The sequence below is a fragment of the Gymnoscopelus braueri genome (genome assembly GCF_963280865.1).
Source record: "Gymnoscopelus braueri genome assembly, chromosome: 4".
Lineage (NCBI taxonomy): Eukaryota > Metazoa > Chordata > Actinopteri > Myctophiformes > Myctophidae > Gymnoscopelus > Gymnoscopelus braueri.
The window spans coordinates 18002158-18025019 of NC_137605.1; the positions used below are offsets into that span (position 1 = coordinate 18002158).

Below are 22862 nucleotides of genomic sequence, written 5' to 3' on the forward strand. Positions count from 1 at the left end.
GCCTGGCCTCGCTCACTGGCCACAGGCCAAACCAGCCTCACATTGCAGTGCACTAGCAAAAAACACTCTGCTCAAATAACGGAACAACGAGAGGTGGGGTGGGTGTGCAAAATAGAAACAAACAGAGCATTCAAGATATCAGCTTATCTTTAAGGGACAGAGGGACGCTATCAGTGCATTTGGTTTCATAGTAGATACCTGGGGTATGGATTCAATGACAAGTTTTCATATGAAGCAGTGGACTTAGTATGTCAGTATTAATTGTACACTCTTGTTAGTGTGTGTGTGTGTGTGTGTGTGTGTGTGTGTGTGTGTGTGTGTGTGTGTGTGTGTGTGTGTGTGTGTGTGTGTGTGTGTGTGTGTGTGTGTGTGTGTGTGTGTGTGTGTGTGTGTGTGTGTGTGTGTGTGTGGCGCCTGTCAGAAAAGGTTATGCTGTCAGGACAGTATAGTGGATTATCAGGCCTGCTGTAGACAAGACACCAAAATAATCCTTCACCCTAATATGATGAAGTCTCCCCCTGGTATCAATGCCCCTGTCTCCACTACCAATGACAGGGTCCACCACTCCAACAATCATTTCATAATGTCAAGTGTATTTTCTCTCAACAATTACATCCATCTGATGACCAATACTGTTTGTCTTAAGCTTGTGAACAATTGTCCCCTAGTTTATTTTAAACTTTTGTCTATTCCAAAGTAGATCTGCACGCTCACAGCGAGTCACAGCACTACACATTTTGATGTTGTGTACATCTGGTCTTTTCAAAAAAGAAATTGAACATTTAGGGACATTTTCGAAATTTTAGATAAAAAAAACAAAAACAATCTAGACTACAATGAGCAATGACATGCCCAAAAATATTGATGCCGGGGTTCATTTGGTATCTACAACCTGTCCCAAGCACCTCTACAGTAAAGCTACCAGTACCAGCCTATGCTAACAGTCCCCAGTCGCATGCCTGCTAAGGCTTAGCACAATGCTAACCAGCAAAGAAGAAGACGGCCATCTCACTACACTGGCGTTTCCCCCCCCTAGCAGCTTTGTAGCTTAATAGCTAAGAGGCTAACAGCTACAGATAACAGTGTTGGTCAATCAAAAACGGTATGAATGTGACGAGGTTTCTGGGGGAAACTAAACACGTCTGTCTGCACTTGTAGCGACGGTGTTTACTTTCTTCTGTCCATGAGAGCAGAAGAAGAAGACGAATAAGGAGAAGAAGAAGGAATGGACCGAAGAAGAAGGGCGGATAGGAGACGCTTCTTCGGTGGTATATAATGGCGGCCATGCACTAAAAGTTCACTGTTAGTTGTCTGTCTCCCCCCGCCGAAATCCTCCATAGCAGCACATACACAGTATGTCAAAGTACACCATCCCGTCCACTTAAAATAAGTACACATATCATATAGCATACTATGATAACTCACCGAACTCGGACGTTGTCCGTCTCAACAGAGGAAATAGTAGGGCAGACAGCACAAGTGCGTTTTCTTCTGCATGTAAAGGAGGCTTGGAGCTGATAGGCTGTGGCGGTCATTCCAGACACCAATAGTATTCAACCTCAGAGACTTTGGATCCCAAAGGCGCGCGTCCACTGCAGTCTGCGCGCTGCTTTGGGAAAGCGCACTGGGCACCGGGGAAACTGGGCACCAAAAAACAGGGTGGTTCTCAATGTGGCGTCCAGGGACCCCCCCCATGGTTCTTTAAGACAGTGGTTCTCAATCTTTTTCATGTCAAGGACCCCCAAATTGACACTTATTAGCCCGCAGACCCCCATTTGAAAAAAATTGTCTCTTGTGGCCCACAAGAGACAATTTTTTTCAAGTGGGCCACAAGAGACAATTTTTAAGGCTATAGCAGTGATTCTCAACCATTTTAATTTCAAGGACCCCCAGTTTGACATGCATTAGAGGCTACGGACCCCCATTTAATGGCATTTATATCTCTGGGACCCCAATTTATATTGTAAAATCAATGTTAATTTAACTCTGAGAGTGTACAAATGGAACCAAATGGACCCGTTAGGGTCCATTTGGTTCCATTTGTACACTCTCAGAGTTACAGACCCATAAGGGTCCATTTGGTTCCTAACCAGCCATCATTTAGCTGGGGACCCCCTGGAACTCCCTCAAGGACCCCACTTTGAGAACCAATGCTTTAAGAGAGTTCCAGGGTTCCCCAGCTAAATAATTGGCCCCAGATTTTGCCCCCCCCCCCCCAGTGATAAAACATTTGTATAATTTCACTTTCATTCAATTCACTTGAAATGATTACAATTCTAAATCTAAATCAAAAAGTGAGTATCACCACTGACTGTGAATCGATTTATCAAGTACAATTATGACTTAGACATTTTTTATTTAATTAATTGTTTTACATGTCAGGGTCCCTAGGACAGAATCATTTGGTTACTTGGGAAGATGAATCTGGCAATTCCTCGCCCTGATGGGGAACTTAACTGGTCGAAACATATTTGGCAATTTTTATAGAATAAAATATGTCACCTCTTCTGTACATTATTTGAGTGCTCGGATCTCGTCTTCCTTTTTAAGTGTACATCCTAGATGTCCTAGAAGCACCTTCAATACACCTTTAAGACATTTTTTTTATCTCCTGTGAGCACCCGGTTAGCCTCTGTGTTTTTTCTCCATGAATCTGGCAATGTTTAAATTCATGTAACGACTTTAGTGTACTGTAAACAATTTGTCTCCAACTAGCTTTACAATTTCACCTTACTGAGACTGACAGGAAAGCCGGAAACAACATAAATCAATGGAGAGAAGATTCTCACCACTATAAATTCTAACCAAAACATAACCCAACCACTGCACCATCAATGAGCATTAGTTGGGATTTTTACAATATTGATCAGACTGACAGGGCCACAGGCCACTGTACATGTAGCTACACCAAGCTTCAATTCCTTCCCACTCATTTCCATTTAACTATGACCTTGTTACACCCAGCTCCTTTTACGTGTGGGATCAAGCCAAGTACCAACATGTAATGAGGACGTGTTGGAGTAGTTACACGCTGAAGGTGAATTTTTCCTCCTGACATCTTTTCATCTTCTTTTATAAAATAATAACTTGACTCAGAGATCTCTCTCTCTCTCTCTCTCTCTCTCTCTCTCTCTCTCTAACATCTAGCAACCAGCTGGGGTCACTGGATTGTGTCCTCCTTGTTCAGCTTTTCTCAGGTGAGCGACAGTATTATATAGACTGGCTGGCATTACTCTATTCCTCTCCCAGAATTGCACCATGCCCCTTCTGTGCCCTGCTGGCTGATTGGGAAGGAAGGCGACCATCTCTTCCAGTCAGAACATTTAACCCGCCTCCAAAACGGTATCAAAGAGTCAGCCAGCCGGGCATCCAGCCAGAGAGAGAGAGAGAGGGGAGCCTGAGCTGGTACCTACTCAGTCACCACAGAAAACTGTGCAGGATAACATTATTCAACTGTGACACATCATATCAGTGTGTTGGAGGACAGACAAAGCAGACATGTTGTCCAGTGAAAGATGCGGTTCACAGACTGCAGAGACCCAGGAGGGAGGATATGTCATGTCACGCTGCATTGATTGCTCATCAACTTCAACTATAACTAGCTGTTCTGCTTCTTCTTTTTCTTTCTCTTCCTCCATCTGTGTCTCATTGTCCTCAGCACAACTCCTTTCTATCAACCTGAATGAATTTCAATCGAACAAGGGGATTTTCCCTCTTTCTCACCATTCTGTCTCTCGATGTCAGCTGCTTTATGTGTGGCTTTTGCAAATAGGCTTTTGTCAACAAATTTAGGTGGTTGGTACAGATACAATGTGTAGACAAAATGTTAATATTAATATCTATATACTGTTTAAAACAAGGTGAGCATGAAACGTATGGCTATTATATGCAGACAGAACATTCCTACTCATATGATTTGGAAACTGTGCAGTAAGTAGCCCTAATAAGAACAACTTTTGAACTTTCCAACTTTCCAAAGTGTGGTGGTGATATTTTGTATAATCATATGATCTAAATTAAAAAACTTGGGTTCATTTTTAGAGCCAATCTCCCGAAATGAGGGGGTTCAAATGAGGAAAAGTGTTCATTCAGCCGAACTGGTCCAGACCTGAGGGCTAGGGTTAAATTTAATAAAGACATTTTGATAAAGCACCGGGTGGTGGAGATTCTGCAGTCGGAGCCTATAAATATTTTGTATTGAACATGGCGAGGAGAGAAGAAAGTTCACTGACACCCTGAGACTTCATTAAATCCTGCCCTCCTTTGCAGCGCTGAAGAGGAGAACCTCATCAGCTGCAAAAAAAAAGAAAAGAAAAGCGTGTCCCCGGGGGGGACAGCTGTGTGGGTGAGATGGTCCTTATTAATCTCTCAGCATGGGGAATGAAGATTATACGGCCATGTTTTGGGATGTGTATTGAATATTCTCAACGCCTGGGAGTGGGGCGAGGACTGTGAATATCATACCACACCATACATAGTATGAGATGAGATTGCTTTTCACAAAGCCTCTGGCGACAGCTTTGCAGTGTATAATATGATTGGTCAGTGAACCAGTGGTTCCTGACTAGAGCCCGACCGATATATGAAGTTAGGCCGATCGGCCATTATTTGACTTTTTTGACAACAGTACCTGCAATTATGCAGCCGATGCATCCCCATTTTTTTTTCTCCCAAAAGCATCAGATCTACAAGCTCACAATGAGAGCTTGTAGATTGGTTATTTTTTTATTGTGAATAGGGCATAAGTTTAGTTAATGTGTATATTTTATATTTAATTGTTTAGTTATTCGTGTTTGCTTTTGCTAAATGTTTGTGAAGTAGAAAAAGTTTTTCAAATTGATTGACCATTATAATTATTTCTTTCTTTTACAAAACCTCGGTTATCTGTGCATGGTCTAGGACTCTCCGGCTGCAAAGATCTTGCATTGGTTGGGCTCCATTCCTGACAGTAGCAACCACACAAGCAGTGACCCTAGAGGCCATAATGCATCTCGCCTTAGGTCACAAGCCTAATATGGCAGCAGCCATGCCTACTTTACATAAGGTCTCTCCTTCTGTGTTGTTGTGGTCGAGAATACCCCACAAACCAGTGCCAATTCAAAACAATGTAATGAAAAATAACCATCCAATCAGGATTATGAACCACTACATTGTGTGCATGTGTTATTTATTAGACAGTATGTGTTGTTCATTCAATAGACCAGTCATATTTTCTGAATCTTTGATAGTTTGACACTTTGACAGTGAATGTGTTGCCAAGCTGGCAGATTTGCTGACTCCCGTACTGATGTCGTCTATTGATTTGCTTTCTGGACACATTTGTGATTTTGCTTAACTTCATACTTTTCACAGCGCAATGCAGCTATACAAAAATAAAGGAAACTTTGAATAAAACCTTTCAAAGACAGACTTAATGTTTCAGTTATCATACATGCCTGTAAGGTATTTGAAGTGAAACGCTACTGATAGTTTTAACTCAGGCTCTCAGAGATCACTGAACACATTACCGCTGATTCATACTGTATAATGTCCATTTACTCCAATCATTCAAGGATGTGAACTACATACAATAATAATAAATAATGATAAAGATAATAATAATAATGGGTACATACATTGGAATAACGAGATTCTGTCCACAAGGTTAATCTGAAGTGCTTGAATGAAGATACAATGACGACAACCTAAGCTTCCTTTAGCCAAACACAGGTCACAGCAGGGTTGGCTGTTCTTTTTGCCACCCTTCAAGCATATCATTGGCCTTTACCAAAATACACATGGGGTTTTCCAGCAGGCAGACTGCATCCTGAATTTCTAGTAAAAAGACAGGTGTCTCCCCTTCTCCTGACAGATCTGTCAATGTCCTCCTATAGATGAATCGATTTTGATAAACACTCCTTAAAACGGCATGGTCCCTCATGGCTTCCTGGCCTCTGTCTGCCACCCCTCAGCTGGCACACATCCCCACTTCATTAGCATGCTGAATGCAGAATGCATTTACCACGGCAGCGGGGAAAATGTTTCCCAAGCTTGGGAGGACTATTATTTGTTGACAGACTTGTTTGTCGAGGTTGTCGTTTTAACAGTCGCTTTACAGTATTCAGTGTCAACAAAACACTTCAAAATGCACTGTCGTAGCACCAGCCGTTGACATGTCACATCTGCTGTTCTGTGAAAACCGGGGTGACATGTAACAACAGTGTGTAGGCACAAGGCTCAGTTAACCACCACACGTTATTAAAACATGGACATTTTACGGCTAATGTTTCATCACTTTATTAATGAGTTTAATTATTTTTACCAACAAACAAAAACAGTCTCTCTCCCTCCATCCCTCTCTCTCTCTTGCTCTTTACATCATCTCCATTATTCAACCGTTCTGTTCCTAAAAATGAAAATGTTCTCCCCCTTGGGCGTTAAAACACCAGGATCACAATGAATTAAAACCAATGTGTGACAGAAAGAGAGGGGAGAAAAGAAAAGAAAAAAACATTAAAAACCACATTTGACATGTCTTCATTTGAGGAAAACATCAGGAGATGGACAGCTGCGCGCTCTCACTCACACACACAGCATGCATTCCCAAAGTCTCTCTCTCTCACACACACACACACACACACAGCATGCATTCCCAAAGTCTCCCTCTCACACACACACACACACACACAGACACAGCATGCATTCTCAAAGTCACTCATACACAGCATACATTATCCAAGTCACTCGTTCATACACACACACACACACACAGCATACATTCCCCAAATCACTCATTCATACACACACCATACATTCCCCAAGTCACTCACGTGAAGCATACGTACACCCAAGTAACAGTTTAGCCCAATTAGCCTACACACCACACATAGGGGGAAAACAAACAAACGACAAAACAAAACACAGAAAGCAAAGAAAAAGAATGAAAGCAAGAAGAGCTGATAGACCCAGGTGATGCACATCATCGGACTAACACAACCCCCCCCCTCCCTCTAAACCCACCCGACACAGCAATAATGGCAAGGGCCATGCACACTCCTCGTGCATAATCTGTGTGCATAAGCCCCGCCCCCCATAGACGGCCCCAGAGGCGCGTGTAACATTCCCTTCACATTGAAGTTTTAACGGAAACCCATGGTTCCATCTATTGGCCAGCTTGTGTACCTGCAGACGTACGTACGTTACATATATACATACATGTACATACATACATATGATGATTGGAGGAGAAGAAAAAAAAAGGCAAGGGTTCCAATGTCCGTATCAGACGTACAGTATCTTGGATGTGGAACATTTGCATGTGACATTTATGGACTTAATACAAAGAAAAAAATTATAATTTGAACACAACCCCCGTTCTCTTAACACCCTAGTGGGGGGGGCAGAAGAACGTAAAACAGCCCCCAACCCCTTTCAGAGATACAATAAATAAAAGGTTCATCATGACAACATTTATTGGTAGGGTGGAGAAGGCAAAACGAGAGTGTAAAATGGAGGGAGAGAGAGAAGAAAAAAAACAAAAAAGGGAAAAAAAAAGAGAGAAACATTTTGTTGTGGTTCGTATTTTTTTTTCCCCAACCCTGAAACCCAGGGACTGAAATGAAATCGTATTTACAGACTGAGACTGAGGATAAAGGAGCCCGGTTCGCTGCTGCGACCGGACCCCGTCTACGAGAGAAAAAAAAAAAAAAAAAAAAAAATTACAAGAACAATATAATAACAATAATAACAAAAAAAATAACAAAATAAAATAAAAGGTACATGATATTTACAGTTTAGCAGTGAGAGAGGGGGAGGAAGGAGGGGAAGAGGAGGATATTGTAGGAATGGAGGGGAAGGCTCCACCAGTGGTTGAGGTTGGATGTCAGTGAATGTTAAGTGTGCTATGGCCGGGCTCAGGGTGTGGATGTTTGGGAGAAAAGCTGCTAAAACACCTAAAACGCAAAAAAAAAAAAAAGACCAAATTTGTGCACTGCTTCTGTTTGGTATCGATATGGCATAAAACAAAATAAAACAAATTAATAATTCATTCCGTCCGACCGTTTGGAGGAATGAACCGACAAACATTTAAAGTAGAGTTCAGAATAAAGGGAGTGACTGATAAGTCGTCAGCGTCAAGTCTCTCTACAAGGTGTGTAACAAAACCACCACCATTTTGTAACTTGACGAAATAGTGATTGTCAATGTCGTAGGTCAGGCCTTGAGAGAGGCCCTGATGCCCCAACTCTGCAGCCTACCTGCTCTCCTAACCCCGCACCCCCCCCCAAGAGTCTCCAGCACCACTGCGCCACATAAAATTTGCTAAAACATATAAATAAAAACATCAAAAAGGGATAAAAGTCAATTGTCATTTGATTATAATACAGGCAATCCTATCTTCTGATCCACATAACACACACACAAACAGGGCAGCTCCGCCTCCGCCTCCGTCTCCCAAACACCATGGCCTAACCCCACCCTTTGATACTCCCAAACCCATCAGGCTAGACTGGGAACCGGGCTGAGAATTGCAGCTTATATCAAGTCCAAAGCATCCCACCGCGATGTGCACAGACGCACCGACACTCTCCTCAAGCCCAAAGCCACAGAATTCCGTTCTAAACCAGAAACGTTTAGTGTCCAGCGAGGACAGGAGAGTGATGTAGAGTGTTTTGTGCGTGGATGTGTATGGGTGGGTGGGTGGGTGAGGGGGTTTTGTTCATTTTGAGAAGTTTGGAGCCAGTGGGGAGGTATAGGGGTGGAAGAATGGCAAAAGAGGGAGGGGATAGGGGTGAGGAGAAAGATGAGAGGGGGAGGGAGGGAGGGAGGGATGGGTTGCTCAGGTACTGTTGTTGATGGATCCGGGTGCTGAGCTGGACTGGGCGGGACTGTCTGACACACTGCCCTCTGCAGGTGAAGAAAGAGAAGAGAGATTAGCTATACACACACACTTCAATCACAAATACAGTATCTCTCCATCTTGTAGGACTAATTACAAATCAAAAGATTCCGTCACACCGAAAACACTTTGCAATTACAAAAATGAAAACAAGAAATAAAATAATGCCAGACAATTTCAGCACAATATTGGTTACTAGTATAGTCCAGAGTATAGTGTGTGTGTGTGTGTGTGTGTATATATATTATATACACACACAATATAAATGGGCATTGTAAATAATCTTCCATTTCTGATAATATGGCTACAATACCTACATGCCATTTATCACAACATACAGTACAACACATCATTTTGTCCCAACTATGACGTATGCACTAGTACAGATAACGTTATCTTGCACATGCATTCCGTTCTCAATCGGCGTCCCATTTATTACGGGATGCCATTTCATGTTATCTGAAACATTACGCTGTCATCTGCTGTTTGCACTGTGACCACTTATTGCCATGCGTCTGTCCATGTATGTCATGGCGGTTTGCACTTTAGTTTTTGTTATTCTGTGCACAAATTACACAATTTACACAAAAGTGCCGGTCACAAAGGGCAGTAAAAGCTTGCCATCAAAATCTGCTGTCAAGTGTGTGTGTACATACCATGCGAGGCAGGCGACGTCTGTGCACGAGCGTGAGGGGGAATGAGCGTGGAGTTCAAAAGGGGCTGGATAGACAGCTCTGCAGAGAGCACAACACAAGACACAAGAAATACGTCATTTGTCGCCATGCGACAAAGTATAACTAAATCTTCAGCAGGAGAGAGTGTTTGTGAGAGACGGTTGTACAGAACAGTGGTTTTCAACCCTTTTCATATCGAGGGCCAGTATTTATTCGGCATTTGAGCCACGGAACCACCATTTGATGAGATTCAGACCCAATGAATATTTTGTTGTCGTTGGATAAGATTTTGTCCACAATTCCATGCTGTATTGATGTTGGTAACATAGGATTTAACAGGCAAATGTTGATCAAATAACAATTCTTTAATTAAGTAATGCAGATGTTTAACAATGATTTTACTCTTGAGAGTGTAAAATAAAACCAAATGGACCCTTATGGGTCCATTTGGTTTCATTTCACACTCTCAAGAGTTAAAGATCTATAAGGGTCCATTTGGTTACCAACTGTCCATCATTTAGCAGGGGACCACCCGGAACCCCCTCAAGGACCACTGGTTGAGAACCACTGGTATAGAACAACAAAATAGTGAACGAGAGAGAAACAAAGACAAGGAATAGCGAGGCAGAAAGACCTGGGACGTAGAGGAAGTTCATTGAGAATAAGTCAGAGACAGAGTCCAGGAGGAAGACCCGGGGGTGGGGGGGGGACTTGGTGTAAAGCAACTAAGTACATGTACTCAAGTACTGTACTTAAGTACAATTTTGAGGTACTTTTACTTTACTGGAGTATTTCCAATTATCTATACTTTTACTTCTACTCCACTACATCTCAGAGGCAAATATTGTACTTTTACTCATCTACAATTATTTGAAAACTTCAGTTACTAGTTACTTTGCAGATATAAATTATTACATTATAAAACATACATTAACTACTTTAGCCCTATTTTATACCTAGGCTATTTGAAAATAGCAGATCTACAAGCTCACAACGCGTGGCATCGCGACGCGTTGTGAGCTTGTAGATCTGCTATTTTCAAACATTTTAGTACTTTTACTTTTGGTACTCAAAGTACATTTTGATACCAATACTTTTGTACTTTTACTCAAGTAAATTTTGAATTCCTGACTTAACTTAACAGAGTACTTCTACATTGCAGTATTGATACTTTTACTTAAGTAAAACATTTGTAGTACTTTTTCCACCACTGGGACTTACCAACAGGGCTGAAGTTGAAGAGGAGAGGCAGCTCTCGTCCACTGGGCAAGCGGGTGTTGGGATTGCGCAGCTCGTCAAAGAAGGCGTGGGCGCAGGCCTCGAGCGGAGACAGCCGGGTCACTGGCGTGTACTCCAGCAGGCGGGAGCACAGCGAGATGGCCTCCGGAGGGGTACGGGGCTTAAACACCTAAAAAGACAGAAATAAGAACCAAGATGTATTTGAATGACAGGTTTTAACCATTTATTCTTTCAATTCATTTTTTTATGGCAGAAAGAGGAGAGAATACTGTGTATTTCCCTTGAAAAATGCACTACTACTCCAGGGGTGTCAAACTACTGTGGTGGAAATCTCTGGCACTTTGAGCAAAGATGACAGACCTGTCTGCACGTTCACTATTCATTCAGCACAAAATACATTTCCAACATTAGTTCTAGGTCTAATCTAAGCAGGCGCGAGAGCAGGCAGCGGCAGCAGGCTCCTTCATTGAGTTTCAGGCAGATTATTATATACCCGTCTTTCTTTCCCTATCCAGGCAGACAGAATCCAATCTATTCTTACCCACCAATCACAAGGTGTTTTAATCCTATGAGTATCCTTCATCCAGCATCAGCGTTCATGTTGATATCCTAATATTATGTCCCGTCTCCTTACCCATCATTATTTAAATGAGACCTTTAGTGACCAGTCCAGTACACAGACAAGTGTCAGGTAGCTGGTCAGTGTGACCCTTCCAGATATCATGCGTCATCACTCTTAATATAGCTTTGACCCATTAAGACCTGGAACGCATCCGTGTCATTTTTTGATTTGAGCTGAAAAGCATTATTTTACACTTAGGCTATTCAAAAATAGCAGATATACAAGCTCATAGTGCGGCACCGAGTGCCGTGCTATGAGCTTGTAGATCTGCTATTTTAGAAAAATCTTGAAAATGTGTGCAAATTTTGAATATATATATTCTTTTAAAGCAAACATTCTTAACTAAAATCTTTGCTTCTGGGGGGGTCCCAGGAACAATTTTTTTTTTGATGGGGATCGGTGGCCAAATAAATATCATTTTGGGGGTCCTATCTATCTGACCAGTAAAACATAAGTGTATTTACTCAAACACATGCACACAATGTATAATATGACTCATGCACATCACCGCATAGTATAGAAATTCCCTAACACTACCAAACTCCAGTCCTGCCTGTCGGATCATTTGGGGATGGGGTGGCTTGGCACATGGTGTTACAGGGGTAAATGACCCGTCTACCAGGTAGGGGTTTGAATCCTCCGTAGTTCAGGCTCAGTGTCTATAAAAACACAATTGGCCATGTTTGTGGGAGGTAAGCCGGGCAGACAGGGTGATCTTTGTCGTCGCGCTAGCGCCTCCTACGGGCTGGGGGTGGCGCCTGTCAGCAGGGGGTGTTGATGAACGGGAGGAGTAGGACGGAGGAGGTGTTCTACTGGCAGGTGAGCCAGTAGGGTACAGCTGTGGCAACAGAAAACATGTGTGGGAGTGGTAATTAGCATGATGACTCGCTGTTGCCATGCTGGCGCAGCTGCCGTTGTGTGACCATTGAAAACAATGGCGGCAGCAGGTAAACATCCACCGTGAGAAAACGCCTCCCGCGAGGGCCCTACTAACATTATCTCCCCCTTGAGCACCAGCGCTGCATTGAAGACCACGAGGCACAGAGAATCAGGGGCATTGCAGAAGTTGCATTTAGTCAATTAAAAGTCAAATCATGTATTGCTCTATAAGCACCGACATGACTTAAGAAAATCAATTTCACACGAAAAGTACACAAATAATATGTATTTGTGTGCTGCATCTTTGCACATCGCAGTGGAGAGGAGGAGTCGTCGTTCTGGTACTGAGGCATTATGTAGCAAACGCCTGAAAACACCATTGTACTGCAGTAATCAAAACGGTTAATGTTATTACAGCCAAGGAAGGGACGCAAACATCAGCAATTTGATGCCCTTTTGTCTGCCACACTGAAGTCCACTGGTTGAAAAGAGGGACTGTGCTCGAATGTTTCTTTCAATTATGCTACATCTGGAACGATAAAAGTTTTACTGACTGTGCTTAAATTGTGCTGGTACTCACCAATGGAGTACCAGTTCTGCTGACTTTTGTCCACCCGAGTACCTTTATTATGTATGAGTACGTACTGCCACTTACTGGTCAATCTATGTACGCTTGTTGGGGAGCCCCAAAGCTTTCAAGGCTGCCTGCGTTCTCCTGGTGTACTTGAGAAAATGTCCATGACATTCATCATTTATATTTCATCTAAATGTGTCCTTTGGTACAACTACAATCTATGCGTGTTTGGAAACATGTGGGAATGTACTCTGAGGTGGCTTATACTTGGAACTGTCCCATTTGTGGAAAATCAATACTGGTACAGAATACCTAACCTCAAATTTTCAAAAACAGGCTTCTGATAATAACCATATTAACAGCACTGACCCACACTCAGACATAGAACACACGGTGCGCATCATAGCCGTTTGGATGCTTGGACAATGCAGACTGAAAGCTCCTGTATACGCCTGACAAAGTATGAAATGCAAACAACATATGTATACACATTCCCATTTAGATCTAGACCTGAAATCAATAGACTAATCTGTTACCCATCATGTTGTGTGTGTTGTGACTGGGCAAATACTGTAACAGCATTGGTGCCTTTCCGCATTGGGAGCATGAACGCACAGACAAAAAGAATGATGTGGCCCACACAAAGTTGTCTTTTGAACAATCCCGTCCGCATCATGGAAGAGTCGACCCACAGTCTCCATGGTGTTGGGCAACTACTTTACCCCACCCCACACAGACGCCCCAGATGATAACCACTTAAACCCCATATAGTCCCTCTGAGCTTTTTCTGAAAATAGCCGATGCCGATCTGCCATTTTCTGTGAAAGCTTTCCCCACAAAAATACGGATGCTGGGGTTTAAGTGGTTAACATTTGATGGAGATTGAGACAGAGAAATCAAAGAAAGGCAGTACACAAGAAAGAGCCAAGTAAGTCCAAGTTGTCCTTTGAAACAATGAGACACAGAAACACAAAAACACAAAAACACAGAATCCACAACAGATTGTCTTACCAATAGTCAATGATGCAATAAATCAAGTTTGGAAGCAATAATCACTGAGGGGAAAAGGGAATTGATACACATAGAGAGATGATAGGAACTACCGGTGGGTTCAAATATGTATCCAGATCATTACTCAAAAATAAGGGTCCAATATGCAAAACTATGAATATGGCTTAACTGGTTTTACCAATTTAACTAGGGACTACTGGCTTGTAATGGAACCCATTCATCATATGCTTTGCCCAGATCGGAAATAAACCCATTGTTTTGTATTGGGAAGAAAAAGAAAAGGAGCTTTGAAACTTCAAACATGAAGCATGCAGGGATTACAGAAATAGAAACTGTACCTTTGTCCACGGGTGTGCTTTGATCTGTGGGAATTTAAACTCTGTGTAGTTGGGGTTCATCTCTCGGATCTGCTCTCTCGTTGGAGTCCCCAAAACCTGAGCGAGAGACGAGTGTGGAAATCATCAACATGTTATTCATCGTGTGACATTTATTGGACATTAAACCCATTAAGACCTGAGGCCGATTTTACAAATGCCTTCTAAATCAGTGATTCTCACACTTTCAAGATTTTTCAAAGTACAAGCACGCAATGCAGCACAAAGTGACGCGCTGCAAGCTTGTATAAATGTTATTTTTTAATAGCCAACGCAAATATCTAAAATGACACAGATGCTTTCCTGGTTTTAATGGGTTACGTTTTTTGTTGTTGTCGGGTCAAAACATAGGAGGAGGGATTGTAGATGGTCCATACAGGAGGACAGGAGAGTAAAAAGTTCAGTGACCTGTATTGATTTCAGCTTATTCAGTTTGTGGCACAAACTCCTGCTCTGGAACCTTTTTCCAGTGAGACGACTGTTTAACACTCTGTCCTACAGTACGTTGGCAAATGGCACAAACTACTACGTGTGTGTTTAGAAAGTCATGTGTGGGTCAGGTATAAAATGTAAGCCCACAAAATGACTCTTCAGTGATTCACAAAGGTCTCCTGTACCAGCAAAGATTTTGGTGTGACGGTTTGTGCTAGTTAGCTCTAGTTTGTTCCTGTCAGGGCTCGAGGACAGAGGGTGACGGTGCCTTTGCTATTAGGGCTCCTAGACCTGCCTGAGGAGAAAACACCGTCTTCTTTTGAATTATTTTTTAAAACATACAAAGGTCTTTCCATATTCCATAATAAAAAAAATAGTTTTGGATTCCCTTAACATTTTATTTCTCACTGCACTTTATATTTTATTTTATACATGTTATGGTGTTTTTTATTCCATTGACTCGTTTGTATTTATTTCCTTCAGTTTTATGTAAAGCACTTTACAATTTAGTTTGATAAGTGCTTTATAAATAATGTTTTTATTACTATTAAATTGGTGACAAGTGACAGCCGCCCGCAATAAGTGCTGTGAGCAATCTGTTGGTCAAAGAACTTGAGTGTTAGGAGAGCGACTATGGGCTAATAGGTGTCTACCGTCTACCTGTCTTCTCACCTTGATAATCTCTACTAGCTGGTCAACCCCGCTGTCCCCGGGGAAGATGGGCTGTCCCAGCAGTAGCTCGGCCAGCACGCAGCCGGCCGACCAGATGTCGATGTTGGACGTGTAGTCGGTGGCGCCGAAGATGAGCTCCGGGGCGCGGTAGTACCGCGAACAGATGTATGACACGTTGGGCTCGCCACGGACCAGCTGCTTTGCACTGGACAGGACAAGATGGACATGATTGGGCGGTGGGGGGGGGGGATGAGGGCGAGAAAGAGAGGGGAGGCAGGGAGAGAGGAAAAGCAGGTGAGATGGAGAAAGAGAGGAGCAAACGATAAGTTAGAAGCAGCAAGGTTGAGGAGGAGAGAGAGGAGGTAAAGAGAGCATTCAGGGGTATTACACTTGAGATAGCCAACGTCTGGAAGATTATGACACATTAAGACCCTGGTCGATAAAAAACAAGATCACATTTTTACAGACTGGATGCTCAGTCGGATGCATTTCAGGTCCAGGGTATTCCACTGCTAGTCTCTAGAATAATACAATATCCAGTTGGGTCAAAAAAGAAGCCAAGCCTGGTGCACATGTATTTGAAGGTTTTATGGCTTTTGATATCAGGGGATTTTCTGTTTAATTATGAAATTGAATGGTGAAAAATAAGCTAAATTAAACACATTTTTAAATATGGACCAACAGGTTTTTTCTTAAAGAAAGCTGTAACATCATCATTGTGCAAAAAAAGTTATACACAAAATTAAAGAAAGAAGACAGAGTTGGCCTTGCCTTTGTGGTGCTCTTTCCCTTTTGTGTGACATGCATCACTCTATAAGCCTGATGAAACTATACATCAAATTGGTAGGCCTCCTATTAGCAGATACTCTTAAATTACTCAGCTTTGGAGACGGGAGCAAAGTAAACTTGACCAGGACGAAGCAGAAACCCATTTGGAATTGCAGGTGTTTGACAAACGCATGTACACATAGATGCAGTTAGTGACAGCATATCTTTTGTTTTCGTGCTTCGGCGCAACTGGATCATGTGCAAAGCTCATTGGCGTACGAGGCACAGGCCGACCATAAAAGATAAGCACCACTCAAAATATAAAAAAAAGGCAGTAAAAAAGATAGCCGGCTGTATATGTTCTAATGTACGGCTATCCGGCTGGCAGCCGCCACTTGTGGAATACCCTGCGGGTCATGACTTTTTTTCCTCCCCCTAAAATACTTTTTTTTTTCAAAAAACAACCAGAAAAGGAAGTGGTAAAACATGAGTCAGATACAGACAAGTAGAGATGGATACACAAACAGTGTATCCAAAAGTTATGAAACAAAAAAACCTCACAGACACACACACACACACACACGGAGCCAGTCAGCAAACAAAGATAAACAGAGGCAGACAACACATGCCCCCGAGGTCCACTCATCCGCTGCTACTGACCTGCCAAAGTCACAGAGTTTGAGGATGGCCGTCTCTGGGTCCACTAGAAGGTTCTGTGGCTTGATGTCTCTGTGACACACGCCCTGGGAATGGATATAGGCCAGACTGCGGAACAGCTGGTACATGTACACCTGAGGGGGGGAATGCACACAAAACAGACCTGTTGGTTGGAGTAGAGTGCAAAGTGCTGCCATTTCACAATGTACACATAAAAGTGTGTCAGAGATGCATTCAGGCGTAATGGCAAAGGAGCAGTTTAACCACTTGAACCCTAGTGTCCCTATTCTGGCCATGTCGTAATAGGCGAACATACTGTGAAAATAGGCAAACATTTGGATTAAATAACAGAAGATCTACATGTTGTGACGTGTTGTGAGCTTGTAAATTGGCTATTTGCGGTGAAGATATTTAGTGTAGAGGGGGCCTAATACAGTTACCTGGGGTACAATAATATTGTTATCATCCTGTGGGCCACTGTATTTACTTGACCATATTATGGTCAAGTAAATACAATATGGCCCACAGGATGATTTGGGGGGAAATACATTTATATTCTCACAACCATTTTATTATGTATCTAGGTTCAGCAGTCACACTCTCTCCCATTCCAGTGTCTGTGCAGCCTGCTGCGCTGGCAGCTTGTTGTGTGTACTTACAAAACATTAGGGAGCAGTTAACCACCCGCTGTGCATAAGCAAGCCTTGTGCATAGCATTAGATGCAGTTGTGTAGCCTACATTTACTATTTGTTTCAATAAGTCTACAATACATTTGTGTCTGCTAATGTTTCATTTTAAATGGTTTATTAACTCAAATAATTTACGATTCTGTCCTATCGGGACGTAACTCCAACGGCGCTGAGTCGGCCTTCGCAACGTTCGGCACGGCGAATCGCTTGCGGCGCCTCTCGTTGCTCAAGTCCACTTGAGACGGCGCGCCTCCGTCTTAACTGTTTTTTGCCTAAATACTTCCTACCTTAACTCACCGAGTGCCAGAATTATTTCTGGCTATGTTGTCCCAGTGCCAGAGAGTAAAAAAAAAGTGCTTAGGAAGCGAGATACGGCCTTTTTCAGTTATAAGTTAAACAAGGAGTGGATGGAGCAGCAAATCTTCAGATAATGATATCTTGGGTTGAAACCCAATGGGTTCTGAACATTTTTTTCCAAAAAAGAAAAACACATCATTGGCACGTTGCGCCATAGCGGTAAAACACGTGAAACACGTCAATGGTACTCAATGAGTTAATATTAGGGGCTGTAGTCTGTTCTCACCAAGTGGGCCGAGTGGTCCGCCTTGCTGGACAAAAACTATGCCTAAACCTACCATCAACTAATCCTAATGAAATAATTTGCGACACATTTTAGATAAGGTAAAAAAAAAAGAACTGTTGGGAGTGAGATTCGATCCCATGACGTTTGGAAAGGAAGCCTAATGCTTTTTCGCTGCACGCCACGGAGTCACCTGGCATTTCAGGGTTTCAGGCTTTATTGGCAGCGAGGCAGTGGTTATAGACGCGGTTCAAAGGCCAAGGGGGCATTGTCAGGTTACAGCGATCTGGTGGGAAAGCCCTGTTCGCATCAGAGATGCTTATCTCTGCAATCTTTTTCATAAGAAACCACATTTGTAAAGTTAAAAACTTGGTTATAGCAGAAGCTGAGACACACGAGAGCAAGTTGAAAATATTAAAAGGCTATAGAAGCTGCTTGGAGGGGGGGGATAAAATAAATAGATCATTCATTAGCTAATTTATTTAGCTCATTAGCACTTCGTTTTATTGTGTTTGCAATTATATATTGCTTTATTGTGTCACTTATCACATTTATAAAGAAATATTTTATCAACACTTCATTATGTCACGAAAGCAGAATAAAATGTAGCTCCCTCCACTATAACGCAGCACTTTACAGTATACCGCAATCACGCAAATCAGCCATCCAAAGCCTGTTAACTAAGCCTAATGTTCCTGGGTGAGAGCAAACATTAACACAGGCCAGAGTTTTAAAAACGTACATAGAATTGTGCAAAGACCAGTGCACCAAGACAAATGAGCAGTTGAGATGAGAAATTCCAGGCTTTAAGGTGCATTATATCCTTCCCCTTGGACACAAATGGACATTAGAGCGTCCAGGGAGTTCATTTGAAAGTAGAGCTGCAACTGTTGATTACTTTATCAGCAATTATATTCGATTAACTGAGGCGCAGTTTCTTTTATCATTATTTTGTTTCAACTATGAAAGAACGGACATGAAAACAGTCCAATTTAATTTTATAATCAACTAAATCAATTAGTCTAAATAACCACTTTTTGAAATAAAACAAAGAAAATACATTTCAATACCCCCCCAAAATCGATAATGTTATTAAATTGATTTTTCTTTTTTATAATTGGTTAAAGCAGCACTATGTTACTTTTTTTGATGAATAAAATCTTTTTTTGTCCAATCTGTTTGACATAGCATGTTAATACGATATAACTTATACAATTGGGGTGATTGTATTTGGTCTCCCTGCTCTTCTATTGAGACATTTAGATCATGTCAAAGGTCATATCTTACCAAGACACAGGATCTGACACGAATTTTGACCTGATGGTGAAGATTCAATGTATCCCCTGAGCAAGCAGGCAGGCTCTGTTAGCTCAATGGTAAAAATGTCAGCACTTGCGCAGGAAACCGGGTTCAAATCCAGGGTAGAACAGGAAAGTTAAATAGTGCAGCTTTAAATCGATTCGTTCGAACAGTTTTTATTTGGGGATTTCAATTATTGTGGGTGTGACTTGTGTCACTGTGGGAGGAGTAACTAGAGATTACAGGCAGACTCATAACGGGAGACGATCATAAATAAGCTGCACATTTCCTACCAATGGATATCTAAAAAAAAGAAATAAGGACAGAAAAAACCCTGACAAATCAGAATTCTGTTATATTCAGATATTTATAGAAGCAATACATCCCTGGCATCTCTGCACATGTTTGCTCATGTAAGGGTATGAGTGTGCTAGTATCCGTGTGTGTGTGTGTGTGTGTGTGTGTGTGTGTGTGTGTGTGTGTGTGTGTGTGTGTGTGTGTGTATGTTGCAGGTGTCTGCGTGGATGTCTCAAACTGCCAGTCACTGTGGCCTGTTAACAGTGGGTTTTTCGACACATTGTGTAGGTGGGTGTTGAGGGGTGGTATGTGATGGATGCAGCCCAGAGGGAAGGGGGGGTGGGGGACTGGGAGCTGGTGTCAGACAGACGTGCACGCTAGGCTGCCAAGGATAGGAGACGGGGGTTGTTTTTGGTTTTCTAAGAACACAAAGAAATAATAATAATGACAGCAGAGAATAAACATTGTTACAGCAGAAAGTGATCCCCCGCCACCACAACCACCCCCGTGCCCGTGTCATCACTCCAGAGGTATCAACATCCGCCCTCCCCACGTCTTATAGGAAAAGAAAAGGACATCATAATAAGAGCTGAAAAACCAAGCCGCATCACATATCTGTGGCATGCACCCGACAGCATTTCCCATGTCAAATCCTCCTCATCATCATCATCATAAAGTATTATCATCAACATCATCACAGTCATCTACGCAAAGCAAACAGAGGAAGACACAGCAGCAAGGAGAGGAGGAGAGGAGAGGAGAGGAGAGAGACGTCTTATGAGTGGTGGGGGGAGAGGAGACCTCCAGACACACACGCTGTAATAATGGAGCGATGTCACTGGAGGAAAGACGCTTCGAGAGATCAGAGAGGAAGCGGGGGATGACGGTGTATAGACGAGGAGGTGGAGAGAGATAAGGACGTAGGGAAAGATTGAGAGAAATGTTAGCTGAGGGCACAGCCTGTGTGTGTTCAGTAGGCATCCACAGGGGAGACGCAGGGTGGGGAGGAGGAGAAATGGGCCATGAGACAGCTATAATGTCCTTCCCGCAGCTACAGACAGACATGCACACACACACACGCGCGCCCTTTTAGACAGGCAACCGAGTGTACTGCAAACAGAATAAATTCTCTTGGGACCAGCGTTCCATTCCTGCTTGGAAAATACTTAAACAGTGTGGTGCCTGCAAAACTGCTTTTTTTAAAAAGGGCCTATGAAACACTTTGGTGATTTTTACTACATCCACAGGCGGTGAACTAACGACATGTTTTTTCCCTCCCAGTTTCACCCGTTGATCTTTATGTCAGAACTCAAAGAACTACTGTGTGGGAGGACCGAAAAAGATCCTGCTCTGCTCCTATTGGATAAGAGGTAGGTGGAGGTGGGGTGCTTCCCTCCGTGGGAGTTCACCTGCACCGGAGATCTCTACCTACTGATATGTCTGGTGAAAAATTCAATGAATGGGATAAAACTGGGTGGAAACCATTCGGAAATGTAAAGAAATTACAGCATCACAGGGTGTTCCTTCATATAGGATGGTATCAGGACTGGTTTTCAAAGCAGTTGAGAAACCAATCGTCTCCCTCACTGTGCTTCATGGGGCGTAGGATTGTTACGGCTGGTTTTCTCCAGCATCGAAGCCCATTCATTGAATTTAGATTTCCCCACATTTCTGTGGCCTAATGCATATCAAAATGGGACCTTGACTTTAACCCATTAAGACCTGAGAAGACCTGAGGGCGATTCTTAGCAAATGTCTTCCAAATCCCAACAGTTTTCTGAAAAACTTATGTTTCTATATCAGTGGTTCTCAAACGTTTTCATGTCAAGGACCCCCAAAATGATATGTATTTGGCTGCGGACCCCCATCTCAAAATATTTTGTTCCAGGGACCCCCAGAAGCAAAGATTTGAGTTAAAAAAAATCCTTAAAAATATATAAATATATTAATTTGCACACATTTTCTCGATTTTTCAAAAATAGCAGATCTAAAAGCTCGTAGCGCGGCACTCGATACCACGCCATGAGCTTGTAGATCTGCTATTTTTGAATAGCCAAAGTGTAAAATAATGCTTTTTAGCTCAAATCTAAAAAATGACAGAGATGCGTTCCAGGTCTTAACTGATTCACTGCCAATCACGTAGATCTACGCAAACCTATTTAAAGCCGCCACGTGCCAATCGCGTAGATCTACGTGAACTAAAAAAAAAATATATATATATATATATATATATATATATTTATTTTTTCCAATTTGACTCAAAGCAAGGAGATAGGATTTTTCGAAGATCTAGACTCCTATCCACTTCCTTGTTAACTTAAAACTTAAAAATTCTGTATCTCGGCTCCTGAGTACTTTTTTTTTTTCAATCAGTCTGGCACTGGCAAAAAAAATATGAAAATACCTCTGGCAGTTAATGGGTTAATGGGTTAAAAAGGTTGGGCATCACTGAGTGAGACTATAGCAGGAGAGACAGAGGAAACGTGATGGACTCACCTTAACATAGATGATGGGGATGGTGGTCTTGGCCTTGTTGAAGTGCCGAGCCACCCTGTACACCGTCTCTGGGACAAAGTCCAGGACCAGGTTCAGATACACCTCGTCTTTCTGCACAACAGGATGAGAGAGGATGGTGAGGTTAGAGGTCAACGTGGGAGAATCAACAGCCCCAAACACAAAGACGACATACAATACAAATGATAACAGATGATGACTTGTGTGAAAGCGACCGAGTTCTCTTCTATTTTCAAGTTTCAATATTCTGAATGAGATAATCTGAGGCATACATGGGCAACTAGCGGCCCGGGGGCCACATGCGGCCCCCACCTTCACTTAATGCGGCCCGCAGGTTAATATGGGAATACTGATATATTATTGATTTCAGCTGTTACAATTCCAAACATGTCAAACATGACCAACTTTAATTACTTAATTTTATTTTTAAATTTAATTACAGTCTATAACTCTATATTAGTAGCTAGTATTCAAATTCTATTGTCTTTTTTATGTCCAATGTATTCGTATGTAAGTTCATGAAGTTAACATAAGTAAAACTAAGTGGATTTGAAATTAAATAAAAATGTTACTTTTCAGGATTTCAGGAAAAAATAGCAAAAATAGCAGATCTACAAGCTCAGCGCGACGTGTTTTGAGCTTGTAGATCGGCTATTTTTGCTACTTTTATGTGACATAGAATGGCCCGACAGTATGTGCAATGTG

At 42.3% G+C, this 22862-nt stretch overlaps 2 protein-coding genes across 2 annotated transcripts in view; both read right to left on the minus strand.

Moving 5' to 3' along the window:
- znf574 (zinc finger protein 574) overlaps positions 1–1488 on the minus strand; it is a 33012-nt gene extending 31524 nt beyond the window's left edge. The window contains exon 1 of the mRNA XM_080426324.1: positions 1426–1488. The gene's annotated coding sequence lies outside the window, so the exon portion shown is untranslated. The remainder of the gene's footprint in view (positions 1–1425) is intronic.
- A 4763-nt stretch (positions 1489–6251) lies between these two features.
- gsk3ab (glycogen synthase kinase 3 alpha b) overlaps positions 6252–22862 on the minus strand; it is a 28043-nt gene continuing 11432 nt past the window's right edge. The window contains exons 4-10 of the mRNA XM_080425634.1: positions 22140–22250; positions 16781–16911; positions 15353–15557; positions 14213–14308; positions 10771–10957; positions 9532–9609; positions 6252–8883 (exon numbers count right to left, since the gene is read on the minus strand). Coding sequence (XP_080281760.1) covers positions 8816–8883; positions 9532–9609; positions 10771–10957; positions 14213–14308; positions 15353–15557; positions 16781–16911; positions 22140–22250 — 876 coding nt within the window. The 3' untranslated portion in view covers positions 6252–8815. The remainder of the gene's footprint in view (positions 8884–9531; positions 9610–10770; positions 10958–14212; positions 14309–15352; positions 15558–16780; positions 16912–22139; positions 22251–22862) is intronic.